At 54.7% G+C, this 27,429-nt stretch overlaps 7 protein-coding genes across 7 annotated transcripts; 3 read left to right on the forward strand and 4 right to left on the reverse strand.

Annotated features, from left to right (window-relative positions):
- Positions 1-87: 87 nt before the first annotated feature.
- Positions 88-4,893, reverse strand: COCSUDRAFT_40245 (hypothetical protein; the record flags this gene model as incomplete). The annotated part of the gene is made up of 10 exons (XM_005650570.1): positions 88-250; positions 380-477; positions 614-859; positions 1,141-1,242; positions 1,467-1,645; positions 2,063-3,851; positions 4,012-4,221; positions 4,342-4,462; positions 4,571-4,786; positions 4,862-4,893. The coding sequence occupies 10 exons, from the start codon at positions 4,891-4,893 to the stop codon at positions 88-90; spliced, it is 3,156 nt and encodes a 1,051-aa protein (XP_005650627.1).
- A 668-nt stretch (positions 4,894-5,561) lies between these two features.
- Positions 5,562-10,297, forward strand: COCSUDRAFT_52674 (selenium binding protein). The gene is made up of 16 exons (XM_005650571.1): positions 5,562-5,636; positions 5,899-6,018; positions 6,112-6,141; positions 6,251-6,362; positions 6,452-6,529; positions 6,648-6,686; positions 6,796-6,875; positions 7,005-7,054; positions 7,154-7,217; positions 7,502-7,702; positions 7,959-8,134; positions 8,464-8,536; positions 8,819-8,916; positions 9,170-9,296; positions 9,490-9,585; positions 9,823-10,297. Exons 1-16 carry the CDS (start codon positions 5,598-5,600, stop codon positions 9,865-9,867), a joined length of 1,428 nt encoding a protein of 475 aa, XP_005650628.1. The 5' UTR covers positions 5,562-5,597; the 3' UTR covers positions 9,868-10,297.
- Positions 10,261-13,600, reverse strand: COCSUDRAFT_32478 (hypothetical protein). The gene is made up of 7 exons (XM_005650572.1): positions 13,506-13,600; positions 13,254-13,299; positions 12,625-12,751; positions 12,184-12,393; positions 11,692-11,866; positions 11,271-11,416; positions 10,261-11,048 (listed from the first exon to the last, which is right to left on the reverse strand). Exons 3-7 carry the CDS (start codon positions 12,685-12,687, stop codon positions 10,935-10,937), a joined length of 708 nt encoding a protein of 235 aa, XP_005650629.1. The 5' UTR covers positions 12,688-12,751; positions 13,254-13,299; positions 13,506-13,600; the 3' UTR covers positions 10,261-10,934.
- A 446-nt stretch (positions 13,601-14,046) lies between these two features.
- COCSUDRAFT_32480 (S-adenosyl-L-methionine-dependent methyltransferase) lies at positions 14,047-16,709 on the reverse strand. The gene is made up of 6 exons (XM_005650573.1): positions 16,324-16,709; positions 15,976-16,153; positions 15,559-15,718; positions 15,221-15,308; positions 14,774-14,976; positions 14,047-14,527 (listed from the first exon to the last, which is right to left on the reverse strand). The coding sequence occupies exons 1-6, from the start codon at positions 16,447-16,449 to the stop codon at positions 14,233-14,235; spliced, it is 1,050 nt and encodes a 349-aa protein (XP_005650630.1). The 5' UTR covers positions 16,450-16,709; the 3' UTR covers positions 14,047-14,232.
- Positions 16,710-17,407: 698 nt separating this feature from the next.
- On the forward strand, positions 17,408-20,592 carry COCSUDRAFT_40248 (hypothetical protein; the record flags this gene model as incomplete). The annotated part of the gene is made up of 7 exons (XM_005650574.1): positions 17,408-17,966; positions 18,470-18,554; positions 18,723-18,858; positions 19,011-19,118; positions 19,637-19,787; positions 20,150-20,299; positions 20,453-20,592. 7 exons carry the CDS (start codon positions 17,408-17,410, stop codon positions 20,590-20,592), a joined length of 1,329 nt encoding a protein of 442 aa, XP_005650631.1.
- Positions 20,593-20,888: 296 nt separating this feature from the next.
- On the reverse strand, positions 20,889-22,994 carry COCSUDRAFT_35534 (hexaubiquitin protein; the record flags this gene model as incomplete). Its single annotated transcript, XM_005650575.1, has 7 exons — positions 20,889-21,105; positions 21,222-21,449; positions 21,590-21,817; positions 21,951-22,178; positions 22,313-22,540; positions 22,646-22,872; positions 22,977-22,994. The coding sequence occupies 7 exons, from the start codon at positions 22,992-22,994 to the stop codon at positions 20,889-20,891; spliced, it is 1,374 nt and encodes a 457-aa protein (XP_005650632.1).
- A 692-nt stretch (positions 22,995-23,686) lies between these two features.
- COCSUDRAFT_61084 (putative AX110P protein) lies at positions 23,687-26,107 on the forward strand (the record flags this gene model as incomplete). Its single annotated transcript, XM_005650576.1, has 8 exons — positions 23,687-23,711; positions 24,000-24,223; positions 24,364-24,427; positions 24,588-24,668; positions 24,823-24,969; positions 25,114-25,196; positions 25,530-25,670; positions 25,928-26,107. The coding sequence occupies 8 exons, from the start codon at positions 23,687-23,689 to the stop codon at positions 26,105-26,107; spliced, it is 945 nt and encodes a 314-aa protein (XP_005650633.1).
- Positions 26,108-27,429: the final 1,322 nt, after the last annotated feature.

Consider the following 27,429-nt stretch of genomic DNA (forward strand, 5'->3'; position numbering starts at 1 on the left):
TCAAATACATGTGATGTAATGTACAAATGGGCTCGTGCATTGGAAGGAAACAGGAGCATGTGGCATTCCAGGCACAAACAGGCACAGCTAGCTTGCGCAGCCTCGCAGAGCAATGACTCTGTGCAGAGCAGTCACGTCCACAAGAGGAGCCACTGTGGGACGCCCATGCGCGCAGCAGTGCCAGGCTCTGGTACTCTTCAGGTTCTCCAGCAGCCGCTCACACTGATCGATATCCAGGACGTCTCCAAACCTGTCCTATCATGCAACCCCACTCAGCAGCCACATGGACAAATGGGCAGGCTACTAGTGCCGTTTCCTGCATCTTGCATGCACAGCATGACAAGCAAGCTGTAGCGCATCTATCAGAGGGGACACCCACCGGATGGCAGAGTGGCAGGCTTTGGAGGCCAGCACGCGCAGGACTCCTGGAGGCACCTTGGCAGAGCCGCCAGTGCTCTCCAGCTGATGCAGAAAGGTCTGCACAACACAAATAAATCGCAAGTAGTAGCACCCGTCTGCGCGCATCACATGCATGGTCCTGAGCCAACACACGCATCATCCACTCCAGTTCTTGATGCGCTTTTGCAAGTAAGGAAGCATGTGAGAAGCATACCTGCAGCTCGACCCCGTTCAGGGGCGTGCCCAGCACCACAGCAGCATGTGTCAGCCTGGCGCCACCGTGTGCTGCTGCAGATTCGATAGTGCATGCGCCAGGAATGTCCCAGTGCCAGCCCCAGGCCTCCAGGATGTCGTTGAACCTGTCCAGCGTGTGCTGCTCCGCTGCGCTGATGTCCAGTGGCTGTGGAGGTGACAGCGTGCAGCTGTGCGTGGCCACAGGCACACCACCCGCACCCACCACCTGCATGCAGGACAAACACTGTTATTATGTACAGTACACTCATAGCAAACGTCAAAGCATGGGCACAACATGGTTGGATTTGGCAAGTACCAAGCTTCAGAATCCGCAAAATGTACCGTATTTCAATGCATGGATACAGATCTGTCATTTAGAAGCAATCCGGCAGCGCATGAAAGACTCACACACTACTATCCAAATGCAGATATGCTCTCAAAACTTGCAAGCACCTCAAATGATGCAACACAGAGTCTTGGTTGTGTGACACACAATCAGTCACCGACCTGGTCTTGCAGATGTTCCAGCTGGACGCGCTCATCGGCCGCGTGCTGATCCATGATGGCCAGCTGGGAGCCGCACACCAGCGGGATGAACTTCCTGTCCACCTGTTCAAACACATTTCACCCTCAACGGACTACAACATATTGCTCCGCAGCAGCCAAAGCTCGTTATACTTCAGCATGAGATTGCCCAGCGCCACTATAAGCTATGCTAAGCTATAAGGAGATCTAAGCAGAGCTACTTTGCTGCCTCAAAAAATTCCCTACAAACACAGTACACCAAAGCTGTTGACGTGGAAGTTGAGTGTTGCTATGGCAAATGGAAGCACCTGGCGCAGGGGCCGAGCAGCGGCAAGGGCCTTCTTTGTGATGGAGGCAGGCACAAGGCCCAGAAGATTGCCGCATGCCAGGCCGGCCAGATCAGGCACCTGCCGCTGACTGGACGCGCACGCCGGGTTGACCCACTCGCGCAGCAGATCCGCCAAAGTGCCACCCTGAACCGCCGCCGCTGCGCCGCCATCATGACTGATCATGACCGCAGATGACTGATCTGACTGTCCCACAGCTCTGCTTGCTGCTGCATCTGTTCCTGGCAGGTTGCCCCTCTGAATATCTGTTTCTGACGCCCCTTGTAGAGGCTCTGCTGCGCTCCTGAGCTGTGGGGAGCGATCATCAGGAAGTGGGTGGCACTGTGAAGGCTGCAAGGCTCCTTTTTCTGCCTGGTCAAAGCTGCTGATCAGAGATGCTGGACCTTGCTGTGTTTCTGCTGCCATGCATGCCAGGACATCCCCGGCAGCGCGGCCGATGCCACATAGCTCTGCTGTTCTCTGTGGCCTGCGCCGCCGAGCAGGTGCGTGCATCAGGACGTTCCTCTGATGCCCTGCTGCTTGCGCATCCGCACACTCGTCCTCTGCCAAGAGCTCACATGCGCCACTTCCTCCTGATGCACACGAGTTCCTTCCTGCTTCCTCTGCTCGGCCTCCCTCCGGAGCACTGTTGTGTGTCAAATTTGCTTCGCTGAGCGGCTCTGACCCAGCATCTGGATGTCGCTGCTGCCTCTTGGGGGCCATTGCCAGCCCAGGCCTGCTGCACACGCCTGACACTGTCTGGGATCCGCGCTTCCCTCTCCTCTTCGCCGGCACAGTGCTGGCACTCTGCCTTCGTCCACTCCCCTCCTTTGCCTGGCACTCCTCCATGCTGATTCCAGGCTGCCCACATGCTGCATGGTTGGCTGGAGGATCGTGGAGGGAGGTGAGGCCTCTGCCAGAGGAGCACAGGCTGGCGAGTGGGTTGGTGTGGGCCGCGCGCATGCGCGACCGGTGGTGAGGTGGCGCTGAGCTGGCGCGCTGCCTGCCAGCTGGCGGCCTGCGATTGGCCACGCAGCCCTCAAGCAGATCCGCAATGTCCGCCTCCGCACTCCTCTCTGCCCTCCCCAATTGTTTCTGCTGCTGCTGCTGCTGATTTGAGAGACTAGGTCCCTCGCTGTGTCCAGCAGGAAGCTGGGCAGCCTCATCTGCACGGCAGAGTGCTGCTGCAAGCGTCTCGCACTCCTCGTCATCCCTTTCCATCCATTCTGCGAGTGCACTGTCCATGCTCTGCCCGCTTGCCGAAGCCATCTGAGCATCTGCCGGCCAGAGAGGCTCGCCGTTGAGTCCCGCGGAGCTGCTGGGTGACTGAATCTGGTCCGTCATGCTGCAGCCTGCAACATTCCGACGTCCCTCTGGTGCCAAGCTGGGCCCACATGGGCGCCGCTGCACGCGGAAGCCAAGCTGCGGCTGCCACTGGCGCTCTGTACTGCCTGCAGGTGCACTTGGGCTGGCAATGAAATCTTCTGGCGAGTAGCGTGCAGGGCTGGGCAGCGTGGGTGAGTGGGGCAGCTGCGCAGCAAAGGCAGCTGTGCTGGGGCTCTGTGGGAAGCCCGATGGCCCGATGCCACTGTCTGGACCTTCAAAGCTCCCCCTTACGCCTGCCATGCTGGCTCCTTCAGGATCACTGACGCCCACCTCTGCTTGCTGTGCCTCTTCTGCTGCGTTCTCACTCCAGCAATGGGTTGGCTGTCCGTCCCAGTCACTGCTGTGCAGCCAGCTCAACGCAGGGATGGCTGCTCGGCTGGCATCTCCTTGACTCACGTCCAGCCAGGCTGCCTCTGACGCATCCTGCAAGCTGCCGCTGCGCATCCATGCTGACCCATGAGCAGGCTCTGCTGGGCCTTCCTGCGTCCTGAGGGGCCCCCCAGGTGCAGATTCCATGCCCATGCGGGCGGTGTCAATTTCAGCATCAAGCGAGAAGCGGACCCGCTTTGCCGCCCTGTGCTCCGCCCTGTCTCTGCCTCCTGCCGCAACTGCTGCGCCGCAAGAAGCCGCCTTCGCCCGCTGCACCGCTGACATGCCCTCCGCGGCTGCACAGCTTGCCCCTCCCTGACTGCCAACTGCTGCCAATGACTCTCTGGGCTGTGTAGCTGACGGCTGGGCCGGGGCTGAGGCGGGGCGAGGGGTGAGCAGCCAGAGGGGGGCAAATTCGTGCCAGGCCTGCATGGCGGCGCCTCGGACAGCGCTGAGCACCGGGGTCCAGTCAGTAAACTGTACGGCGGTCTTGTCTGGCCGGGCGGTCACGTCGGGCAGGCCGGGCGGGCAGCTGATGTGGCAGATGAAGGCCGGGAAGCGCCGCAGCCTGCCCTGCTGCTCGCAGCCGCGCCTGTTCAGGTCCTGCAGCAGCTGCGCATGCATGCAATGTATCAGCACACCCTCATCTTACAGCGAGAGACTGATTGTCCGTGCATATTGCCTAGTTTTCGGTTGCTTCAGCAGCACAAGGCAGGTGTCTGCAACAATGCTGAGAAGATGTCAATTCTGTAAAATGGGAATATGTACGTACCTGCTGGAAGAGGTCATTGAGGAGCTTGGAGGCGGCATCCCCGCTGACATAGCGGCCGTTCACATACATGTACTGGCGTGCTTTGGAGGCAAAGCCCTCCAGCGGGTTGCATATGTAGAGCTCGGCCTTGATGGGCCCATCATGGCATGCCCCACATTGTACCAGCCGCTGCCCAAACACCAGCGGCAGGACATCCCTTTCTGTGCGGCCCTAAATGGAGCAACATTGTAATTAGCAAGGTGATAGGCAGGAAGGAAGGTGATGAATACCTCAAAGGTTCTGAAAAGTAGCAATTGGCGCTGTAAGGGCGGCTGCGGCAACTTGGCTCACCCTTTTCAGGCAAAGCAGCACGTCATGACGCATGCTGTCCACAAAGGTGAAGCCCACATTCGAGCGCGGCAGCGCCAACCGCAGGATGTGCTCTCTACAGTCATCCACTTCCTTCTTGATCCTGCATTCACCAGTGGCATCTAAAGTAGCCTCGTCCAGGAGCAAAAGTGCTTGAGGGTGGTGGTCAGCACTGCTTGTGTATAGATAGAGGTAGTGTAAGAGAGCGTACCCTGCCCCAATGAGATGCTTCCTGCGCACTGGCTTGTTGAAGAAGAGGTCCCTGACGGTCACCCTTGTGCCCTGCTTGATCCGCTGTTCAAGCGCAAGCCCTTCCTTGAGGACCCGCCCCCCTTGCAGGAGCTTGGTGTGCGTCTCAAAGGCCCCTCTTGCCTTGGATGTGATCTCCAGACAGGCCGCCTCCGCAAGAGATGCAAGTGCTTCCCCCCTGTGGCATGATCTTGTGAGTATGCTGTTGTGGCATACTGAAGCTGTAGGAGGACAGTACTGTGCAGGAACCCACCTGAAACCCAAAGTGATTAGGCCCTGTGTCATCTCTCTGGAGCCCTGCACCTTTGAGGTCGCATGGCGCACGGCCAGCTGTCCAAAAGAGGTGGATGGTATCCCATGGCCGTTGTCTTCAACTTTGAAGCTTAATTGGCTTGGCTTGACATCCACCTGATTGAGCAGTGCCACACACACGGAGTATTTACATCTTCGATTTCTGAGACAATGCGTTCACCAAAATGGGCTGTACATCATTGCATAATCAGGGATGTAGAGCACGTACATAGCAGACAAAGCTACATACCTTGATCTCCGTTGCCCCGGCATCCAAGCTGTTGCACACAACTTCTTCAATAGCTTGAGATATGCTTGTGACGATCACGTCAGATCGAAGCTTCGCAACAGCGTGAGAAGACAGCTGCTTGATCTGAGCCACCATTACAAGTTCAGTCCGTTCTTGGCATGCTACGTAAAGGAGAAAATTACGGTCTCTTGTGAAGGATCCAGTTCTCGCTAAAACGAACAACTGCTGTGCACAATCTGTTCCAAGGTTGAATTCTGGTTGCATGTGCATACGTGTCATCGGCCGGGCTGCGGCCTCGTGCGGACGTGTGCTCAGATCTTGCATAGATCTGTCGCAGTGGACCGTTTCTCGTGTACTACAACCACCAGTGGGGATCAGAGTCCGCCGTTCTTGGCATCTTGCCCCTGCTTGTGCGAGCAAGGAATTTTTCCTGGAAGACACGTCAAAGATGAGCTGTTGTAAGGGACCTGGCTATGCGACTCCCTTGGTGAGATTAAGACTTCTTCATTCGGCATGCCTTTTTTATTTGCTGCACCTTCAGATTTAGAACGCGCTAGCAAAAGCCTGCACGCAGCGCGCTGGTGAAGTAGCGTTTGTCGTAGTGCCCAAGACAACATGGGAAGAGTCATCAAACCTCAAATGCAGTAGAGCTCATCCAGTTTCAAACTACCGCGTTACTGTGATGTTTTTCATATCTGGCATGATCACGGTCTCACCAATGCCTGAGACACCTCCCTTAAAATTCCCAGGAAGCGACGAAGGGGCCGAGAGAGAAGCTGGTGTACTTGCCAGCCATTGTTGCGGATGGTTCTCGTCCTGACTACCTAGCAACCGTCGATGTTGATCCCGAGAGTGCCACATACAGTCAGGCAAATATTGCCCCAACTTAATGGATGGTCTCTTTTGATTTGTTACTAGCTTCACAAGACAAAGCAGCCTAACAGTGAATGCTGCTGTCGCAGGTCATTCACAGGCTTCCCATGCCCTACAAGGTGCGCAACTCGTATATCTGATGCCCGCACTGCCGCCTAGCAAAGTGGGCTAAGGGACACATAAAAACTTTGTCTGGATGACTGACTAACGGCTGCATGGTCTCATCAGGGGGATGAGCTACACCACAGTGGTTGGAATGCCTGTTCCAGCTGCCACGGTGACTCCAGCAGATCTCGGAGCCTCCTTGTGCTGCCAGCATTAGGCACTGGCCGTGTGTATGGTAAGTTTGCAGCATCTCCCTCCCCTTAGCTCAGAATCCCTGGCTCGCTGTACGGTGAAGATCTTTATTATTGAATGTCTTCTCTGCAGGAGTGGATGTGGCTTCAGATCCAAGGGCCCCCTCCTTGGCCAAGATTGTGGAGCCAGAGGAGATTCAGAGCAAGACAGGTATATGCCCTCAACTTGTACCAGCGCTGGGCATGCCGCCGTGTTTTCTCTGATCTATATGTATCTGCTGTCTCATCTGCACCCTTTCCCTGACTCTGACTGTCATTGCCACCTGCAGGCCTGGCTTACTTGCACTCATCGCACTGCCTGGGATCAGGTTGGTATTTTGGCTCGCAGAAAGAGTTTTCATATCCTTCAATTCACCTCTTTCCATTGTTGGCTATGTCAGCTTTGCAACAATGCTGCGACACTGAGGCTTTCTGCAGGGGAGATCATGGTGAGTGCCATGGGGGATGTTGACGGGAAGCCCAAGGGCGGGTTTGTTCTGCTCGACGAGGACTTCAAGGTATCAGGGCCTTCACTGATTGTTCTTATACAAAGTGCACTGATTGAACTTTCACCAAGTGCAAGGCATATTTCCTGACATTGTTGTATTGCAAGCCCATACTTCAGTCCGTTCAGATTTTCCTGGCAGGTGAAGGGGACGTGGTCAGACACAGTCACCGACTATGGCTACGACTTCTGGTGAGCGCTGCAGCCACGTTTGGTGCTGTTGCAAATTTTGTGCCATAGATGAGGAGAATGTAGCATGGGACAGCCCACCAACAGAGTGAACGCCTGCAGGTACCAGCCTCGGCACAATGTCATGGTCAGCTCGCAGTGGGGGGCTCCTTCCAGCTTCACCAAGGTGCTTCTTCTCTGAATGCTATGCAGGGCAGCAAGTGGCTTGCTGTGCCACCTGCGCCCTGCAAACTCAACACAGATGGGTATCAGAATTATCAGTGTTCTTGGAACATTGTGGCGGGAGCAGCGGGCTGCACCCCATTTATGTTAGAGGTGTGGCAACGGGGAGCTTAGCCTCTGCACTTACCTGCAGCATGCTCATCTAAAAGACTTGATAGGCCACCGTGCTGAACGGCGTCAGCAGGACTTACCCGCATAGCTTAAACCCCCTGCTCTGAACCCTCGCAGGGCTTCAACCCCGCGGACGTCCCGACGGCGTACGGCGACACGCTGACGTTCTGGGACTGGGAGAAGCGCGAGGTGGTGCAGACCATCAAGCTGGGACCCGATGGGCTGATCCCCCTGGAGACCCGCTTCCTGCATGACCCCTCCCAGCCCCACGGCTTTGTGGGCGCCGCCCTCTCCTCCAACGTCATCCACTTCACCAAGGTGCGCTGTGCTGAGCTGTGCTCGGCTGCGCTTTGCTTGGTGCGGAAAGTTTTAGTGCTGCCCTGTTCTTCTTCCGGGTCCAGGGCATGCTCAGCCTTGGCCATGCTGCGCTGTGCCATGCTGTGCGGTGCTCGGCATGCAGGGCTTTGCAAGGGCCCTTCTCTTCTTGGCCCCGGGAGAAATATGTAGTAGTCACTATCATTTTGTGTGCACGCACGCATGAACATGATCATAAACACATTTTGCCGCTCTGCAGGGGGAGGATGGGGGGTGGAAGACAAGCGTGGTGATCCGGCAGGAGTGGACGAAGGTGGAGGGGTGGGCGCTGCCAGAGCTGCCGCCCCTGATCACCGACATCCTCATCTCCCTCGACGACCGCTTCCTCTACTTCTCCAACTGGCTCCGCGGCGACATCGTCCAGTACGACATCAGGCACGCACGCCCTTGCACCACTGAAGCACCATACCAGGACCAAGCCATGCATGTCTCGGCATGCCTGCTTTGCATGGCATGTACAACATTGCCCAAGTGATAGTCATCTTGTTTCCTGAGGATCTAGAGGAAAACCCATGTCAGGCATGGTTGCGATGCCACCGGCCCGTCAAGGGTTTCGTCAGCTGCGCCTGTATATGCCATGTTGCTTCTTCTCGGCAAGCACTTGGCGTGCACTGTGGGCGATATGGTAATGTGGGCGGTCAATTACCAAATGCAAATGGATTGAACTTGCATGATGAGCATAATGGCGTGGTGTGGGTGTGCAGCGATCCGGAGCACCCCAAGCTGGCCGGGCGGCTGTTTGTGGGTGGCAGCATCCGCAAGGGCGGCCCAGTCAAGGTGCGGCCGCCTTTCCCCGACTGCCTCATCTGACCGCAAATCAACAGATTTCTCTGCCAAAGTACTTCAGGCAGCCATTGCACAGCGCAGCCTGCACACATGCTCAGTGGGCCTCTGCCTCTTAGCACATTTGCCATGAATTTGATCTGCTGGTAGGCATTGATCGCAGGTTGAGAGTTTGAGGCTGTGAGGGGCATGCGGTTGGGCGCACGCCATTGTGGCGATCAAGAGGGATACCCACTATTAAAGAAGAAGAATTGAATAGACTACTTGCTAGCGCAGGTGCTGGGAGGACTGCCAGAGGACGTCCCAGAGGCCCCAGAGGTGCCCACAGTCCAGGGACATGAGCTGCAGGGCGGGCCCCAAATGCTGCAGCTCTCGTGAGCCCCTGGCCTCAAGATATGCTTGATTGACTGAAGCCGGATTAGCTGCAGTCAGATATAGATAGGATTCAGATGAAGCTGATAGGTAGCGACACCCATGAGGGTCTTGTTGCACTGCTGCAGCTGCTTCCCTCATTTGAAAGGCTTGCAGCTCTGCTGAGAGATCACGAAGAGTGCCATTGTCAGTGTCGTGCGAGCGGCTGCATTGCAGAAGGGCTGATTTGTTATAGAGGAGTGTGTGGTGTTGCAGGCTGGATGGAAAGCGGCTGTATGTGACCAACTCGCTGTTCAGCCCCTGGGACGCCCAGTTCTACCCAGACATGGAGAAGAAGGGCGGCTACATCCTGCAGGCATGCTTTTCTCCTTTTGGAAGACCTGTTGATGGGGACTGTGATATCGAGCTGCCAAAAGGGACATCGAGGAAGCATGCAACCCAAAAAAGCATGCAACCACAGTACCTTCCACAGAGGACGTTCACCCATTAGTGTTATCAGTACAAGGGGAGCATCTCTCCTCATCTCTCCTCTAGGTGAGAGAGGAATGGCTGAGGTGCTGGGATGTGTTGTGCAGGTTGATGTGGACAATGTCAATGGCGGCTTAACGATCAACCACAACTTCTTTGTCGACTTTGGTGCTGAGCCAGACGGCCCTGCACTTGCTCACGAGGTGATCATCTGCTTTGGCTCATATTCTCAACCAAGAAAGATAAACAATGTCTTTGGACCCTGTAAACGATGACACGCTCCAGCCACTGGGGCCTGGCATGTATCTTAGAGTATCCGTCACCCATGCCCATCCGGCATGCTCTGGGCGGGAAGGTTGTAGGGAGTGGCAGTGTGTCAGCATCACACGGCTCACACTAAGTTGCAGTGAAATCACTTCGACCACTGGGTTGGCCTGCAGGTCCGGTACCCTGGAGGAGACTGCTCCTCAGACATCTGGCTCTGATGTTCTGCCTTGAGCATTACAGTGACAGATACATGAGCGCACGTGAATGCTTTCTGAGGCAAAGGTGTTGTCCTTGAAAGGCCAACATTCCACCCGTGATCTAGATCTTGGCAACACACATGAAGAGGATTACAAGCACTCGGCCATTGCCAGTGTTAGCAGGGATCTGTGAGTCTCAACAGAATGCCGGAGTCATTTGCACAGAAGTGTGATTCAGTTGAGTGTTGGTTTCTAGCTAGCAATGACCTGGACATCTGCATGTTTGCTTCAATGATTGCAGCTCTACAATTGTGGATGTCTGTTTGTCACCAGCAAAATGTTTTTGATCAGTATGTCTAGAGTGCTACAGCAGATGCGTGCATGTATGCGCATGTGCAAAGGAACAGGCTGCTCGACCCCAGAATATATGTTACATATTCAGTGCGAATATAAATAGCTTGCATTCGGCAAATGCAACAAACTGGAGGGTCAAATCGACCAGAAGCAGTGAGCCTGGCTCTCACAGTGTGCGCGTTTGCATGTCAAGGGACCTCCCTTGTTGAGTCAGTCAAAAATAGTCACCCCCAACCCAGTCAAATAGTATTTCCCCATCCAGTCATGAAATGTCACCAAACCAGCCTGACTTCAAACCAAGTGCGGCTTCACGTACGTTGCAATTACACCCTCTGAATGAAATACCGTGGCTGGCAAAGCTGCGGGGTCAGCAACTACATAGCAGCCAGGCACAGAAATCAATCCCGAACCTATTCACACTTCCAAAGCACCCTTGATCCGTCCAAGCCACAGGCCATCCATCAGGCACTTCCCCTGCCAGCCAAAACAGGATGGTGGGAAATGCACACAGAGACTCTGCGAGCCAGCCATTCGCAGGTGGCAACCTGCCTCCGGCTTTGACCCGCCGTCAGAGAATGAATGTTTGTAACGCTTTATTATTGGGTGGCAGATGTCATGACTACTGTGCCTGTCAAGCACACATGGCAGGGCAGAGTGCAGGGTACCACGGCAGACTGCGCCGCGCATATTGCCCGGCTGTGACTGCTCGAGTGTGCGCGCAGAGAAGAGCCGATCTATGGCTGCTCGGCGGAGACGGAGATGAGGGCAGGGCCGATGGTGCCTCCCTGGGGGTTGATGGACACGCGGCCGGGGGTCACGGCGATCAGGGCGGGCGCGATATTCAGTCCCTGCATGCCAGCACCAGCTTACATCAGCAGTCTTTTCTCTTGCTGGAGGACGTTGCACTCCTTGTGCCCAAGGTCCAGATGTGTACTTGGCAATCAGATTGACAGTCAGCACAGATCATAAAACAGGCTGCCACTTGTGCGCGGAGACAGTTAAAAGCACAGGATGGCAGGGCTGGGAGGGCAGCACAAAGTTTATGAAGGGAGGAGGGGAGGTGTGGTTACCTGGGGCTGCACGTTGACGCCGACAGGGAAGATGGTGATGAGCACGGGCTGGATGTTGAGTCCCTGGGGCTGGATGTTGACACCCTCGGGGGTGATCACGGCCAGAGAGGGGGCGATGCTGATACCGGTGGCGGACACACCCACGGCTGCACAACACAAAGTCATGGCAGTCAGTCGCTGCTCACAGGGTGTTTTTGAAGGGAGTTTAACAGAGCACGCTCGAAGCAGGGTAGAGACTTGCACACAAGACAAGACGTGCGAGTGTCTAGGCAGGTGGATCTGTAAGGCATCTGTGTTCGCGACAGGTGTCACCAAAGGCAGAGCTGCATGACAAGAGGCAAGGGGAAGAGCTCTGGACTCCAGTCAACACAGCTGGCTGTGGGCATGCATGCATGGGAAGGGTCAAGGCAAGGGGGCGCACCTGCGGGTGCGAAGTTGACGAAGCATGGCGCATAGGAGAAGACAGCGCCACTGCCGGCAATAGCGGCGGGGTTCTCAAGGCCGGCCACCAGTTCCTCAAACTGCTCCATGAGGTAGGTGGTGTTGGCCAGCTGGGTGGCGTCCGGCTGGTTCTCTGGGGCGAGCGCGTCGGAGATCTGCACGGCACAAACTTGATGTCAGCACGAGCTGTGCAATGAGCCAGTCAACATGGCGCGGCACAAATGCACATCAGCACAAGCTGTGAAATGATGCAGTTGCATGCCAGCAGATCACTGGCTGAACTAGGCATGCATGCAAGCGCAACAAATACGACCCTGTGTGCATTTGCAGGACATGCTTGGGACCAGAACTGCTGTCTAAGAAGGCATCTGGTGCAACATGACCAGGATAATGTCTTTACGGAATGGATGCAGTGGTGAGGAAAAGAAAAGGTGTGGCACTCGAGTTTGCTGCGTAAGAGTGAGGTGCGCACGTTCTTAGGGAGGCCTGCAAGGTTCTCGGGCAGGTTTGTGACGAGGCCAATGGTGCCTTTGATGTAATTCTCCACTGATTCGAAGAAGGCGACCAGGCCCATCTCGGCAGCCAGGACAACTTGGGATACATTCAGGCTTTGGAAGGCCTGCAGGTTGCTGCCGTGGTGCACCATGAAGACTGAAGAAATCATCTCTGCCAGCTGGTCAACCTGGCCACAGATAAGCACCAGCCGGGTAAGCATTCTCTCTGGCCCAAGCTCAGCATTTGTTCAGGGCATAAGTATGGATGGTAAAGCTTTCAGTGCTTGCAATGACAAGAAGGATAAATGGCACGTTGGTGACGGGACGTTTGAGTCAGCAGTCGTTCAATTTTTGACTCCAAAGGAGCTTTGCATTAATAAGCCAATGAGGTGATTGGCCGTCAAGAAGCAGGATGGTACCTGGTCGTTGTACGCCTGCTCAACAGTGAGAACATTCTCGCTCTTCGCCTGCAGATTCCGCATTTGGGCGCCGCGTCCTGCGTATGCGCCTGAAACTGCACATGCTACCAACAGGACGCCAAGATACCTGCACAAGGGACACAGCGATATCAGATACAGCTGCAATTGCAGAAGACCAGGAGCGATGCCGTACAGGGGACAGACGCATGGGAGTGTCAACCAAATCCGTAAGGTGACAGCCCACACACGGGTGCTCAGAGAAGACGCCATCAAGTGCACAATATCTCTCCCAAAGTCCCTTACCCTGAGAAATTCCTAAACACACAGTGGCATGCACTTCGCTATCCTCAAAACTGACAGAGGGGTATTGTGAACGGATCTCGCATACGGTTGTGTTGAGGCAGTTTCACTGCTTCGAGGCGCAGGACTTAGGGGCATGGCACCAAACATCCTACAAAGGATGCAGACCACAGCAGGACTGCAGCTTTCTCAGCTCACGGCTAATGCACGTGATCCAGGTAACACATCTTTCTCTCATCCTGGCTCACTCCCCCGTCTACGTTTTGCTCCTCTTGCGTGTGTACCCTGGCCTCTGCCCTTGCAAGCGAATGAAGAGGGCAACCACGAACCTTGCTACGCCCGTCATCCTGCCTCTCAGTTGTCCTTGCTCCACCTCTGCATTCAAACGTAAGCCGTCATTTTCGGCGGATTTCGACGAGAGAAGCTGAGCATCCCACGGGAACTTTTTAGACATCTTGAAACCTTGAATATGCCAATATGTGTGAGAATATACATCGATACTGCAGCCAAAGGTGAGAAAGCTTGTGACATGAAAGCGCGTCACAAGCCTGGAGCGTCATGGGCCGAAGCGCGAGTATCACCTGTAACGTGACAAGCTGACCTACTCCTCACTCCTCAGAACCTCGTAGAATTTCTTTACCGTGAGAAAGTGGAGAAGTGGTATGCCCAGACTGCGTTGCGAAAGTCAAACTTTTGACGGGGATGAACGGTGGTTGGCAATGACGAGGAAAGGGGATAATGAGTGAACGTGAAGCATGTGATTGGCCACGTGAGAACCACGTGGTGATGATGGCTCAAGATCCAATTCTTTTGGATTTGCTGGGCATTTCTCAGCTCACTGCTTTCGTTTAAAGCCCAGATGAGGCTTGCAATCTTCCTAATAGGCATTTGCTCTGTTTGCATGCATTGCTCAGGTGTGACGGGGGCGCTATTAAGCTTGCCAAGTGAAAGGCTTCGAAGCTGAAATTAAGCTGGGACCGTCCCTGTAACAGCTGTAGCTGTCCAAGTTGCACATGCCAGAAAATCCACGTTGTCCAATGAAGTTGGCACGAAAGAGAAATTGCATTGCTTGCATGCGGAATTGCCTCGCTTGGAGAGATTTATGCCATGAGAACCACCGCACTCACAAGTTAAAAACTTACAAGTTAAGTTTGTCACAATGTTGTTACCCACCACTCACGCTTTCCATAGATCGACCAATGAGTCTTATGAATCAACCCTTGCAGTCACAGTTCCACATTCATTTGCCCTTGCAAGCTACAAGCTGAAGACGGCGCCCTAACAACATCAAGCCACAGCTTCCAGCCATCAGTTTGCGTCCTCCTGTTCCGACGCTTCCAAGGCAGAGTCTGCAACGGTGCACACTGGGAGAAAGTACGTGTCCAGCTGCCAGTACTTATTTCTGACGCCCTCCCAAATTTTGGGGTCTGCCACGTTGATGGGCAGCGGCACAAACTGCGTGGACAGGCCCAGGCTGGCCAGCTCACGCTTCACAATCTCGCTGTAGACTGCGTGGAAGAATGCGTTGTCCGCTGCCAGGCCGTGGAAGAACGAGTAGATGCCATCTGGGTGCAGCAGTTTTGGCAGCAGCGCATGAAAATCCCTGTCGCACAATGCCAGATCAATCAGACGGAGCGATCCCACCAGCACAGGGCAGTTCCCCTGAGCAGTATGCAAGTGACAGAATTGCAGTATCTCGCACCAACGCGCCACCGTGGATGCGACAATGCAGCCCAGCATTTCAGCAAAGACAAGAGCCTGCGCCCATCTCGGAGCACAAAGGACACCAGTCAGGCCCTGAGCAATCAGGCTAAGCACAGGACACGGGATGTGGGGGAGGGTGACTCACTGCATGTCACCGTAGAACTCCGAGTAGGTGTCGAAGAAGATGCCGTCGAACTGCGCGCCCAGCTGCGGCAGCACGTCCTGCCAGCGGCCGAACAGGATGCGCACGCCCGGCCGCTGGTCCCAGCCGAGATCCAGCATGCGCGCGTGCACGTCCGGATGCGCCTCCACTATCGTGTGCGACCGCGGGCTCCGCCGCTGGATGGCCTGCACATGCGCACAGGTCAGCGCCAGGTCAGCAATTATGTCATCGCCACGGTGGCGTCAACAGGTTTTGAAAAAAAGGTGACATGTCACGGCATGTGACAAAAGACTTTGGGGCCTTGCAAAGCTGCCCTCATGGCCAGCATGGGCATACAATTATTCTGTGAGGATTGTGGCAGCCTGTGGAAGAAAGCAGGGGTTGCACCACGTGGCACCGGATTTATCGACCTGGGCAGAGAGAGTGCACCTCATCCACAAGGCCGAGTCCAAAACCCACATTCAAGACATCCCCCCCCGACGCTGCCACAGCATGCGCATGTGCCTCCATCAGCGGCCTGCATGCACATCAGCCTTGCAGTTGCTCCTGTTACATGCACATCAGCATGACATGGAGCCTGACACGCCGCATATGCAAGTGCCAAAGGGAAACAAAGTGAACAAAGTACTGCTCTGTTGTAGGGTGATGATGCAGAGCCACCCAGAATCATTCTGGAACAGGATTATGTCCACGCGAGCGAGTCAAAGAAAATAGAACGGGTGCATGCAGGGTGGCGAAGCACAGGGCAGCTGGTGACGGTGCCCCACCCTTCCCAGGCCATCATGACTGCCCTGTCATCAGCATCCATCAGCCGCTCGCTGGCGGCATCGTACTGCAGCCTCTGCTGCAGGTACTCGTGACTGGGCCCTGCTGCCTCTTTCCCAAGCTTTCTCTCCAGCGCTCCCAATACCATCTCCGCCCGCACACCTAGCAAGTCAAAAGGACTGTTCAGCCACTGCAAGTTGCCAATGCAGTTGGAAAAGATTATCAACGAATGCAACAAGGCCAGCAACACTACTGGCAGCCGGAGCGCATCCCCCACATCATACTTGGCATCAGACATCATGAAGAAGCTGTCCAGTAGCAGGGATTTCCTTCCGACCTGCCAAGCAGGTGCATTGTTGTTCTTTCGGAGTCAACGGTCAAGCATCGCACAGGTGAAAGATGCATGGTAAAATTAAAACCTGCTTCAAGCAGCAGATCGATGGTCGACTGGTGGCCAGCCATCATGGCCAGGTCCCCAGCGCAGTGACCCTCCTTGTCAAAAGCGTTCCATGGCGTTCCTGCTTCCAGCAGGAGCTCCACAACGGGGTCATGGCCTCCCCTGGACGCCAGCATGAGCGCATTCTGCCCCCTCTCGTCCTGCGAATAACAAATGCAGATCATGCCCTGCTCGATGCGAAGCCACCGAGCACTGGGCTCTTTTCGGCATGCAGCGAGGCAATAGGAGTGCCAGAGGGTCCAGCGGCCTTTGAGCGAGGACAGGAGCACTCTGCTTGTCAATAACGAGGTTCCTGTTTGATGAAGCTGACCTGGTGCAAGTGGTCTGCACCACTTTCCAGCAGCTTCTTGACCCCATCAATGTCCCCCTTGGCCGCAGCTTCAATCAGGGTCTCAGCATTTGACGCTCCTTTTTCCTTTCCTTTGGCTGCCTCCATGGGCTCTCCCGTAGTGCTAGCCTCCACCATTCAGGCGTGACTGTCTCTACTTGGCGTACAGTCGAATTTATTTTAACAGGAACACATGTTCAACAGAACTGGATTATCGGACTAGTCTATTTGGCTGACTCTCGAGCAGCACTTCCACTACAGATCTACTGTTGTGCTGAAATGGGATGTTGCAAAGGTGCCAATTGCCGATCCCAGTAAAGTGAGACTTTCAACAGCTATTTTGGATCATCCGAAGCAGGATGATGGCTTGTACACGGCCTGTGGCATCACGGAAGGGCTGCATCTGGAGGGCACCCAAGTTTGGGTCACATGATACTCACGTGCTCTTAATTTACCGTCTTTGCTCAGGATCCACAGGATCCGAAACGCTCAATTGCGGTGATGATGAAGCATGGAGTGTGCACTCTTTACTGGAGATCTCTTAGGCGGGTTGCAAACATATTGGAAGAGGGCATGTCTGCATGATCAGGCTAAACAGTTCACACATTCGGGTGAGCTTTGTCTCGATTGATAAACGACAGTTCAATCCAAATTCTCTTTCTTATTGTTCCTAATGTCTGGCTTGCACAGTAGCAACGTCGGCAGGCATCGCTTGTCTTGACGCGCCATTTCAGTGCTGAGGCATCTGAGGCATCTGACATCTCAAATCGGTGTTGCAGACATTAATTTATCGCAAGTTATTCTGCACATATGGAAAGGGAGAGGCGAAGAGGTGAAGTGCATCCCAGGAGAAGCCCTCCAAGGCCTTCCCACAAGGCGAGCTTTCATAAAGACGACCCCAGTGGGAAAGATGATGATCAGGGTCGGCGGGTGAGGGAGCCCTTCTCTGAGATGGGCAGGGATGGGCAGAGCGACCGCCGGGACAGCCATCACGCCAGCCATCGGGAGGAAGCCAAGAGCAGGGATGCAGCCAGGGAGAGAAGCCGAGTTGAGGGGTCCCGACAGGATGGAGAGAACCATAAGCACCACAACAGCAACAGGGACAGGAGAAGCAGGGGCCAGGAGAAGGAGGAATCCAGGGCAGAGCGGCGTGGGCACCGGCAGAGAGAAGCAGAGCGGGAGCACCGCCGCAGAGAGGAAGACAAGAAGAGGCATTCTCCTGAGGATAGGTGGAGAGACAGGGACCGCGAAGAGGAACAACGAGCCAGAAGGCGCAGGAGCGAGGAGCGTGAAAGAGCAGGGCAGCACAGCGAGGCCGCGGGCAGCAGGCGCAGAGATGGTGACAGCAGCAGAGGCAGAGGGGAGGACAGTGGGCGTGACAGGGACTCAGATGCTCGGGAAAGTAGACACCTACGATATCGCTCGCCAGCCAGGCATGCTCATAGCGGCAGATCCCACAGTGAGCTGCCCAGGCAGGAGCACCGGAGGGCAGACAGACGGCATGACAGGGGCCCAGAGAAGCACTATAGGACAGATTGCCGGGGGCAGAGCCGTGGCGAGAGGCGCGCCAGTAGCCGCGACGGGCGCCATAGCCGGGACAGAGATCTCAGGGAGGCACGAGAGAGGTCGGAGTGCAGAGAAGAGGTGCTGCGTAGTCGCACAGCCGCCTGGAAAACTGACGGCCGCCGCTCGCCAAGTGGCGGGAGGTCGGAACAGAGGGAGCACAGGTCTCACAGCGCCCCAAGGACTGAGAGCAGGGCTGACAAGGGTCATGGACGCGATAGGAGCGGCAGCAGGGGGTGCGATAGGGTCTTTGGAGGAGATGGTTACCGGGCAAGCGCCACAGGAAGTAGGCGCGAGAGGGACGCATTGGATACGCGCCGCAGCAGAGACGGGGAGAGAAGGGGGCAGAGGGATGCGCAGAGGGGCGATGCAGGCTCTGCAGGTGACCACAGGAGAAGTGATGTTCCTCGCAGCGCCAGCAGAGACAGGCTGGAGGGTAGATGGAGGCATGATGGCAGCCGGGGTAGATACGACAGCGAGAGGGGCTGTGAGAGAGCCAGCAGTGCCCCTGGTGTGCCCAGAAGCTCACAGGATGACATACGTCGGCTTGGCAGTGGGAACACAGATAGAGGCGGGCGGCTGTTGGAAGAAACAGCTGCAGGGCACACCGAGGGCGGAGTTGAGAGCTCGCACAGATCTCGCCTGTCAAGGTGCTCTCAACTTGATCCCTTTGTTCTGATCCCACTTTTTTCGGCAGGTTTCCTTGGCACATGTATGCAGCGGTGTGACAGAACATGCTGATTTATCTAAATCTGGGGTGTTTTGCTGCCTTGTGGATCATCATCACTAATCACCACTGTCAGCCCCTGCCACCACAGGTCAGTTAAGGAGATGGCAGAAGCCAAGGAGGCCCCCAGTACCCTTGAATATGATGCCACCATGGACTTCTTCAGCCCCCAGTTTGACGCTGCAAAGGCACTGTCCACTCCAGGCCTCCTGCCTCCAAATCCCAAGGTCAGCCAAGGAAACCGCCTAATGCCATGCCCTTGATTTCCTCCCCAGGGACCTAATGCCTGATGCGTGCCCCATTCTTTTGACATGCATGCAGAGAGTGGAATTATTCATGCAACTTTATAAGGAACTAATTCCAATCGTTGTGCATGCAGGTACTGCCACTGGATAATATATCCAAGTGCAGGGCTATCTTGCCGGCAGAGCTGCCAGAGTCGCGAGCTGCCAAGATGGCAGTCAACCCAAAGCGGCGCAGATCCCAGGTGAGGCACATCTTGCAGTGCATTACCCGCCCACATCACCTGCCTTGCATGTTGATATACCATCCAGTGAAGTGAAGACCCTTCAGCAAGTCTTTGGGATGGCTGATGTCATCTGTGCACAGTGAGTGTGCTCACCAGCAGTCAGGCGAGAGGCAGCACCGGCCGCACATCCGATGCACCTCACCCATATTGGTGTCTGTAGACACCCTTATCATCCATGGAAAATCAGCTCCACGGTCTGAACATTTACGTTTTAGTGATTCAGACTCCATGCTTAGCAAGAATCTAGAAGTCGGACAAATTGGGGCACTGGAATCGGCAATTTTCCCAGAGCTTGTCAACAGAGAATGGTCAGTGCAGGACATTCCAGCCATGTTCCATCTCCTGCATTGGGATCAATCGGTTAGATCAAGCATCAGGGAAGACTGGTTGGCCCACCAATGCAGTACTTGTGATCTGCCTGCCTCATAATGTGCACGGCGCTGACTGTGCTCCATGGTCTCCGCGTTCCTGAACAGGCTGCCCAGGCAGCATTGGAGCGCGCGAGAGCACGCACGGCGACAGTGCGCAGCCGCCAGGAAGCTGCGCTGGCCGCAGAGCGGCCGCCGGCGCTGCAGCGGGTTGCGGCCGCGGTCCCCGAGGGGCCGCTGTCGCTGCTGCGCAAGTGCTGTGGCTCCCGGGAGCTCAAGCTCCGCGTCGTCACCCGGCACCAGAGAGGCGTCCGCGGCGTTGCTACAGGCACGTCCGCTGACCCCCGCCTGCGCGCTGCAAGAGTGTCTCTGACGTCCCCACAGCCCAGGAATAGAACCTGCAACCCAAAGGCATCCCGATGAGTGGAATCAGATTGTGTACAACACTGACGTCTCGCAGGCTCGCAAAGCAGCCTTTCTCTGCGGGCTGTGCTCTTGAGCTCACTTCTTTCGGTCTGGATGAGGGCTTGCAGCACAAGTTATTCAATATTGTCAGTGCATAATTCTTTGATACATGCAAGAAGAGGGGCGTTTGAAGGAGTGCTGCCTGTGCCTGTGCAGGCTTCCTGAGGGGCTTTGACAAGTACATGAACCTCATCCTGTGGGAGACGGATGAGCACTACACGGTGCGGCTGAGAGTGGAGAGGAGCAAAGTTGTGGGCGTGCCTGCAAGGGAGAAGGCTGACCCAGCAGAGGACAGCCCTCAGCAAGGTGCCCTTCTTTCCTGTTGACATCAATAATAAGAAGAGCGCGACACATAATGTCATGGTCTGCAACAATGTAATTGCCCATTGTTGATGTTGGCGTGTGGTCTGATCCGTCCACTGGTTGGTGACTGGTATGTGTGCATGCGTTAACATGCAGGCAATAAGAAGCGTGGCAAGATGGAGAATAGCCGATTAATTTGGAAGCAGGAGAAGCGGGTGAGACACCTCCAGCAAGTGCTGCTGAGGGGCAGCTCAATCGTCCTTGTCAGCCTGGTGCCTGTGGAGCCTAACCATTGAGAGTTGCAAATTGTCCATCGTGACCAGCAAGAGAGGTGTCAAGTATGTTGGAAGTTGCAGATGAGGCTAGTCAATATTAAGGATAGCTATGAATCATTTTGAACGCTATTCAAGATTACAAGGTACAATGTATCCATCTACATCAGTATTCACGCGATAATACCATGCCGGACAGGGCACAAGGAAATTCCACTGCTTGATTTGCGACAGCTGCAGTGTTGCACACCATCCACATATAGACGTATCTCCACATTACTGGTACAGGCAAGCCTCGACCCTCAAAGCATTTTAAAACCTCAGTTGCCTCCACGTAGACGCAGTACCAAGTGCAGGGTGGACTCCTTCTGGATGTTGTAGTCAGCCAGAGTGCGGCCGTCCTCGAGCTGTTTGCCGGCAAAGATCAGGCGCTGCTGGTCCGGGGGGATTCCCTCCTTGTCCTGGATCTTGCTTTTCACGTTCTCAATGGTGTCAGAAGACTCCACCTCCAGGGTGATGGTCTTGCCGGTCAGGGTCCTGCAGGTCACAGCAGGGGAGTGAGATCCTGCACATAGATGGCAACGCATGCAGCCGAACAAAGAGCACAATGTGGCAATGGCAGAGACCAAACACAAATGGAAAAGAAGACTCACTTGACAAAGATCTGCATGCCTCCACGCAGACGCAGCACCAAGTGAAGGGTGGACTCCTTCTGGATGTTGTAGTCAGCCAGGGTGCGGCCATCCTCAAGCTGCTTGCCGGCAAAGATCAGGCGCTGCTGGTCAGGAGGAATTCCCTCCTTGTCCTGAATCTTGCTCTTCACGTTCTCAATGGTGTCAGAAGACTCCACCTCAAGAGTGATGGTCTTGCCGGTCAGGGTCCTGCAGGCAGCAGTAAAGACTGCTCAGAGAGTGCCCAAGCTTGATGTTCACATTCCATGCATGACACAACCTCAGCAGACAGCAGGTCAGAGCAACAAGACCTGGCATGCATGTGGTGGAGCTACAGGATAGGAACCCACTTGACGAAGATCTGCATGCCTCCACGCAGGCGGAGCACCAAGTGAAGGGTGGACTCCTTCTGGATGTTGTAGTCAGCCAGGGTGCGGCCATCCTCAAGCTGCTTGCCGGCAAAGATAAGGCGCTGCTGGTCCGGGGGGATTCCCTCCTTGTCCTGGATCTTGCTCTTCACGTTCTCGATGGTGTCAGAAGACTCCACCTCAAGAGTGATGGTCTTGCCGGTCAGGGTCCTGCAAACACCAGTAGAAGCAGCCATCAAATGTGAGCAAAGACAGCTGTAACTTCATGGCCAAAAGACAGAACTGCAGAAGAGACATATAGGGACTGCTGCATAACGTGGCAGCTAGAGGAGCAAGGACACACTTGACAAAGATCTGCATGCCTCCACGCAGGCGAAGCACCAAGTGAAGGGTCGACTCTTTCTGGATGTTGTAGTCAGCCAGGGTGCGGCCATCCTCAAGCTGCTTGCCGGCAAAGATAAGGCGCTGCTGGTCCGGGGGGATTCCCTCCTTGTCCTGAATCTTGCTCTTCACGTTCTCGATGGTGTCAGAAGACTCCACCTCAAGAGTGATGGTCTTGCCGGTCAGGGTCCTGCAAACACCAGTAGAAGCAGCCATCACTTTGTGAGCAAAGACAGCTGTAACTTCATGGCCAAAAGACAGAACTGCAGAAGAGACATATAGGGACTGCTGCATAACGTGGCAGCTAGAGGAGCAAGGACACACTTGACAAAGATCTGCATGCCTCCACGCAGGCGAAGCACCAAGTGAAGGGTCGACTCTTTCTGAATGTTGTAGTCAGCCAGGGTGCGGCCATCCTCAAGCTGCTTGCCGGCAAAGATAAGGCGCTGCTGGTCCGGGGGGATTCCCTCCTTGTCCTGAATCTTGCTCTTCACATTCTCAATGGTGTCAGAAGACTCCACCTCCAGGGTGATGGTCTTGCCGGTCAGGGTCCTGCAAACAGAAAGATATATGTAAGTTCACGTCTAAGGAATAGAGCCACAGAGCAGACGAGGAGGTAATTCTGGAGACACAAGCAGCTGGGGAACAGGCACGCACTTGACAAAGATCTGCATGCCTCCACGCAGACGCAGCACCAAGTGCAGGGTGGACTCCTTCTGGATGTTGTAGTCAGCCAGGGTACGGCCATCCTCAAGCTGCTTGCCAGCAAAGATCAGGCGCTGCTGGTCAGGAGGGATGCCCTCCTTGTCCTGGATCTTGCTCTTCACGTTCTCGATGGTGTCGGAAGACTCCACCTCCAGGGTGATAGTCTTGCCGGTCAGGGTCTGCAGCAAACAAGGCTTCAGCCAAGGATGACAGAAAAGGTGCCAGCACCACAGCAATCCAAATAGTAGACACTAGACAGGGTAAAACCGCACGACGGACATACCTTAACGAAGATCTGCATCGTGGAAATGCGGGTGCTTGACTGGAACCTGCACAACAGAAGCACAAGTATGTCACCTTTGCTGTCACCACAACGATATCCTTCTACAACTACAGTCGCCAGTAAACCGACTCGATGGCCCCGGTCACGGATACAGATGCTACATACGAAAAATCATTGAGGCAAGCCTTGACACAGCTGGAACAAAGCTTCCATTACGTACAAGGAACTGAACAAGGAACCGCCAACGCGCTCCCATAACTTTGTCAACAACACAGATGCACGTCAAAGCAACTTGTCCACATCCCTGACAGCCTGCTCAGCCAGTGCATTCGATCCTAGAGCAAGCAAGGCGTGTGAACCGCGCGGGGGCGCGTGAACCCCGAGGAACCTTCTCGAACGAGATCTTACTCAAGCGAGCAGGCGGCATACCTCGAAGCGCTGGAAGACTCGGCTGTGGTCAGGAGCAGGCGAATGAAGTCACTTGCAGAAGGCCGTAGTCGCTCCTTGAGAGTTGAATTGCTTTGGAACTCGGTGCCACGTTGAGAGGTGTTTAGATACGGTGGATCGCCGTCGGGCATACGCATTCTGACTCACCTCATTACGCCAGAGCCAAAACAGACACAGGACAGGTTCCAGCGGTAGGGAAGCTGCTTTTAGAAACTGGTTGATCAGAGTATTAGCTTGGGGGTTCTAGTCTGATTATTGGCACGATGTCAGGACAGGAGGATAAGATTGGTATCGGTATCCTTGGGGCAGCTGGAATAGCTAAAAAGAATGCCAGGGGCATCTCCCTGACTAGAAACGGTCTGGGTGAGTGCCGACAAATCACCTCCTCGATTTACAAGAAAATAATATTTCATGTGATATCGAGGCTAGTGCAGTGCCTAGCTCTCTCTAGAATTGCGTCATGTTGAGGTGTGCAAGAACACCTTCAAGCCAGTGTCTGAGGGGGGAGGGTTTTGCAAAAGATCCCGCACAGATAGGAGTGGAGATTGATCTGAGGAGTTCTCTTGACATGTGCAGAGGTGGTAGCTGTGGGCAGTCGAACATTAGCAAAGTCGGAGGCCTTCATCAAGGAGGTCGAGGGGGCTCAAGACGCAACACCATATGGAAGTTATGAGGAGGTCCTAGATGATCCACGAGTCATTGCCGTCTACATCCCCCTACCAACCTCCATGCACGTCCAATGGGTGGAGGCAGCTGCGGCAAAGGGGAAGCACATACTGCTTGAGAAGCCCATTGCCATGGTAGGACTGCAGCGCTCCTTCTGCAGTAATACTAGCTCACTCCAGCAGAAAGAATTGATCATTGCCTTAGAGATGCCATGCCATGCAGTGCTGCCTTGTCATGATTGCACGGCAGTGACCTCTCACATCATGCTCTGCAGACGAATGAAGATGCGGATACCATGGTGAAGGCCTGCGCAGACGCCGGTGTGCAGCTCATGGATGGTGAGTTTTATCTATTTTGTTTGCCGGCAATGCGACACAAGGCATGGGTCCATCTCCTCCTCACATGCCGGCACACCTCATGCATGGTGGTTGGTGTAATGCAGCGCAAAGCAGCATGGCTGAAATGCTCATGACAGCAAGGTGATGTGTTGCATGGCAGGCACCATGTGGATGCACAATCCACGGGCATCGCTCATGCGCTCTGTGCTGGACGATGCAAGGGCGGTGGGCCTGCTGAGGAGTGTAACCTCATCATTCTTCTTCCCAGGCATGGTCAATGCACACAAACAATCCTCCTGCCTCCTCAGCATGATCATGACATCTCCCCTATTCGGCGTGCTACTCCCAGTGCAACAGCCGGAGTTATAATTCATTTTGCCTTTTGATTCGCGCAGCCACGGAGTCTTTTCTAAGGGGAGACATCCGGATGTCAAAGGAGCTGGATGGGCTTGGCTGTTTGGGTGACATGGGCTGGTACAATGTGAGGGCGACACTGTGGGCATATGACTTTGAGCTACCACAGTATGTGCAGGCCTGCCCAGGTGAGCTGAGGGATTAAGTCTGATCCTTAGGAGAGGATCACGAAATGCTGCGAGCAAATGATCTCTCTGAGGTTGCCCTGCTCAAGTTCAAGCCCAAGAGGACATACAATCCTAAGGGAGTTGTAACACTGCAATGGGATGCAGGGTATATCTTCACAAAAGGGGATGTTCCTCTGTACATTGCGGCCACGCTCGTATGGACACAAGGGCGCAGGGCTCACATTGAGGTGCGAGCCCTTACCAGAATGACAGCTGTATGTTAGCAGCTCAGTTTGAATCATAACAAGAGATTTTTCCTGCAAGGCCTCAGAGTTTCGCTAACAGCAGCGTTCTATCAGTTCCGGTCTCCAATATATACCACCCAGTGCTTCTGAGCGACAGGCGTGTCCATGCAGTGTGGCTTTGATCGCGCCGGAGTCCAATATCTGGAGGTGAGCCATGCATGCTTCACCGAAATTGCATTGCGGCAATGGTTGCTCAGGCTCCAGGTGGTGGTGGGCACGCACAGCATGTCGATGAACGCCTGCTTCTGGTAGTCATGAAGCACTTTCTGCTGGCAGGTGGCTGGCACCAGCGGCGCGATCAGGCTAGAGGACTTTGTCATCCCTCGCACCGAGAAGGTGTCACAGTTCCAGGTCAGGGATGGCAAATTCCTAGAGGACAACGCCACCAGGGTCGCTCAGAGCGCAGAGGAGCGCACGGTGACCTCCTAGGCTCCACCACGTCTGCACTCTTCACGATATCCAAAGTCCTTTTGGCGCCTAAATTGCACGAGTATGATCGTGCTGTTGCCCGTGCTGAGCTGGTCGAAACCTGCCCAGTAGCTGGTGTTCACAGAGGCTTCTGTCAATGTGCTTTGAAGATGTCAGTGCTGGTCTGGAGGGGTTGATTACCGTACTACATCTCCCTTCTATTGTTGAGTAGGAGGGGTGATGCGTAAATGGCATTGCTTGGGCAGGTGCACCTGGATCGGCCGCAGGAGACGCTGATGTGGGAAGCGTTTGGGCGCTGCATAAAGAGCATCAGGGCAGGGGGCAGCCCAGACAAGCACTGGCCCAGGATCGCCACGCTGACTCAGCAAGTGGTCCTCGCCATCGAGCAGTCTGCCAGAAACGGCGGCAGTAAGGTGGATTTGTGATCCGGAAGCCTGCTGAACCTCATTCTGATGTGGGCATGATGTTCAGAAGCACCCAGACTTGACAGCTAGGTCCGTAACAGTGCCTATGATCTCAGTCACTGAGCAATAGTTGCAACGCTAGCAACGGTGGCTATGACTGGATGCCATGCATGCCATATGGCAGGCCTGTGCCAGGTGGATTCTGGCAGGTCATGTGATCTATGCTACAGGGTGTACAATGCCCTGCCACTCATAAAGCTGGCATTTGCAGAGGAATCAATGACACCCAATTGGCAATAGAATGGCAGGCATTGTGGCTGCACTCATGCAGAACAACATGATTTTTCCATTCACCTCTGGGGCGGACATTTGGAGGCAGAGCAGCTGCCGGCTAACCACACAGGCTCATCTGGCAGATGCTTGCCTGCCTAGATAAAGCCACGATACAACCACTGGTTTTCTAAGCACAGCATCATTATTGGGTCATGCAGATCAGAAAAGGCTGTATAATATGGTCCCCAAGACTCAATTTTAATTGACACCCACTTCACTGGTGCCCTCTTCCTGCCAGGCTAATTGGGGTGTGGGAGCTGTTGTACAGCTCATAACTCAGAACAATGTATTTGGAAGCAGCCATAAGTAGGACTCACTGGTGCAGAGCATTTCCTCGAGGTTCAAGATGATAACTTGAGTAGGATTCAGTTGTGCACTTTCTAATACTCCTATGTACCAGCGTATGAGCAAGGGACACATCTGATCTCCCAGCAGCTGACCAGTGGCCCACCACATTAGAGAGCCAGAGTGTTGGCCCTGCTTGTGTACATTTTGCACACACAGCTAACAAAGCCCTGCATGCAAAGAAATATTACTGTTGGCAGGGCTGACTAAGCCTCTCTGCTGCTTTCCTGCTGGAACAGCCTCTTCGTCGCCCTGATCACACGCTTGAGAATTCTCTGATCTGGCTTGTGTGTTGCATGCACACATGAACTCTGTGAAGATCTTGCCACCTATCATAGTACCATATGCTACAGCCTTGAAGATACTTTCGAAAGTCTCCCTTGCCTCCACATTTTGGCAAGCAGCCAAAGGCTTTGCCGCACACCCAGGATCCGAACGTATCGCGTAACCCTCTAGGCATCAGCGCCCTATTGTGAGGCACTGCTAACTGTCCTAAGCAGCACAACAACTAGCCAAGTTGCAGTGGCATGCATGCCACAGCACACTCAGCGCCTTCACACCCAAGGTCCCTCCTAATCCCTGCACTCAACGCCCTGCCACTTGTCTGTGTGCATGCAAGTGTACGCAGGTGTTCTAAAACTCCACCACCGACGAACATGTAGCTA

This window comes from Coccomyxa subellipsoidea (genome assembly GCF_000258705.1).
Source record: "Coccomyxa subellipsoidea C-169, whole genome shotgun sequence".
In the NCBI taxonomy this organism is placed as follows: Eukaryota; Viridiplantae; Chlorophyta; class Trebouxiophyceae; family Coccomyxaceae; genus Coccomyxa; species Coccomyxa subellipsoidea.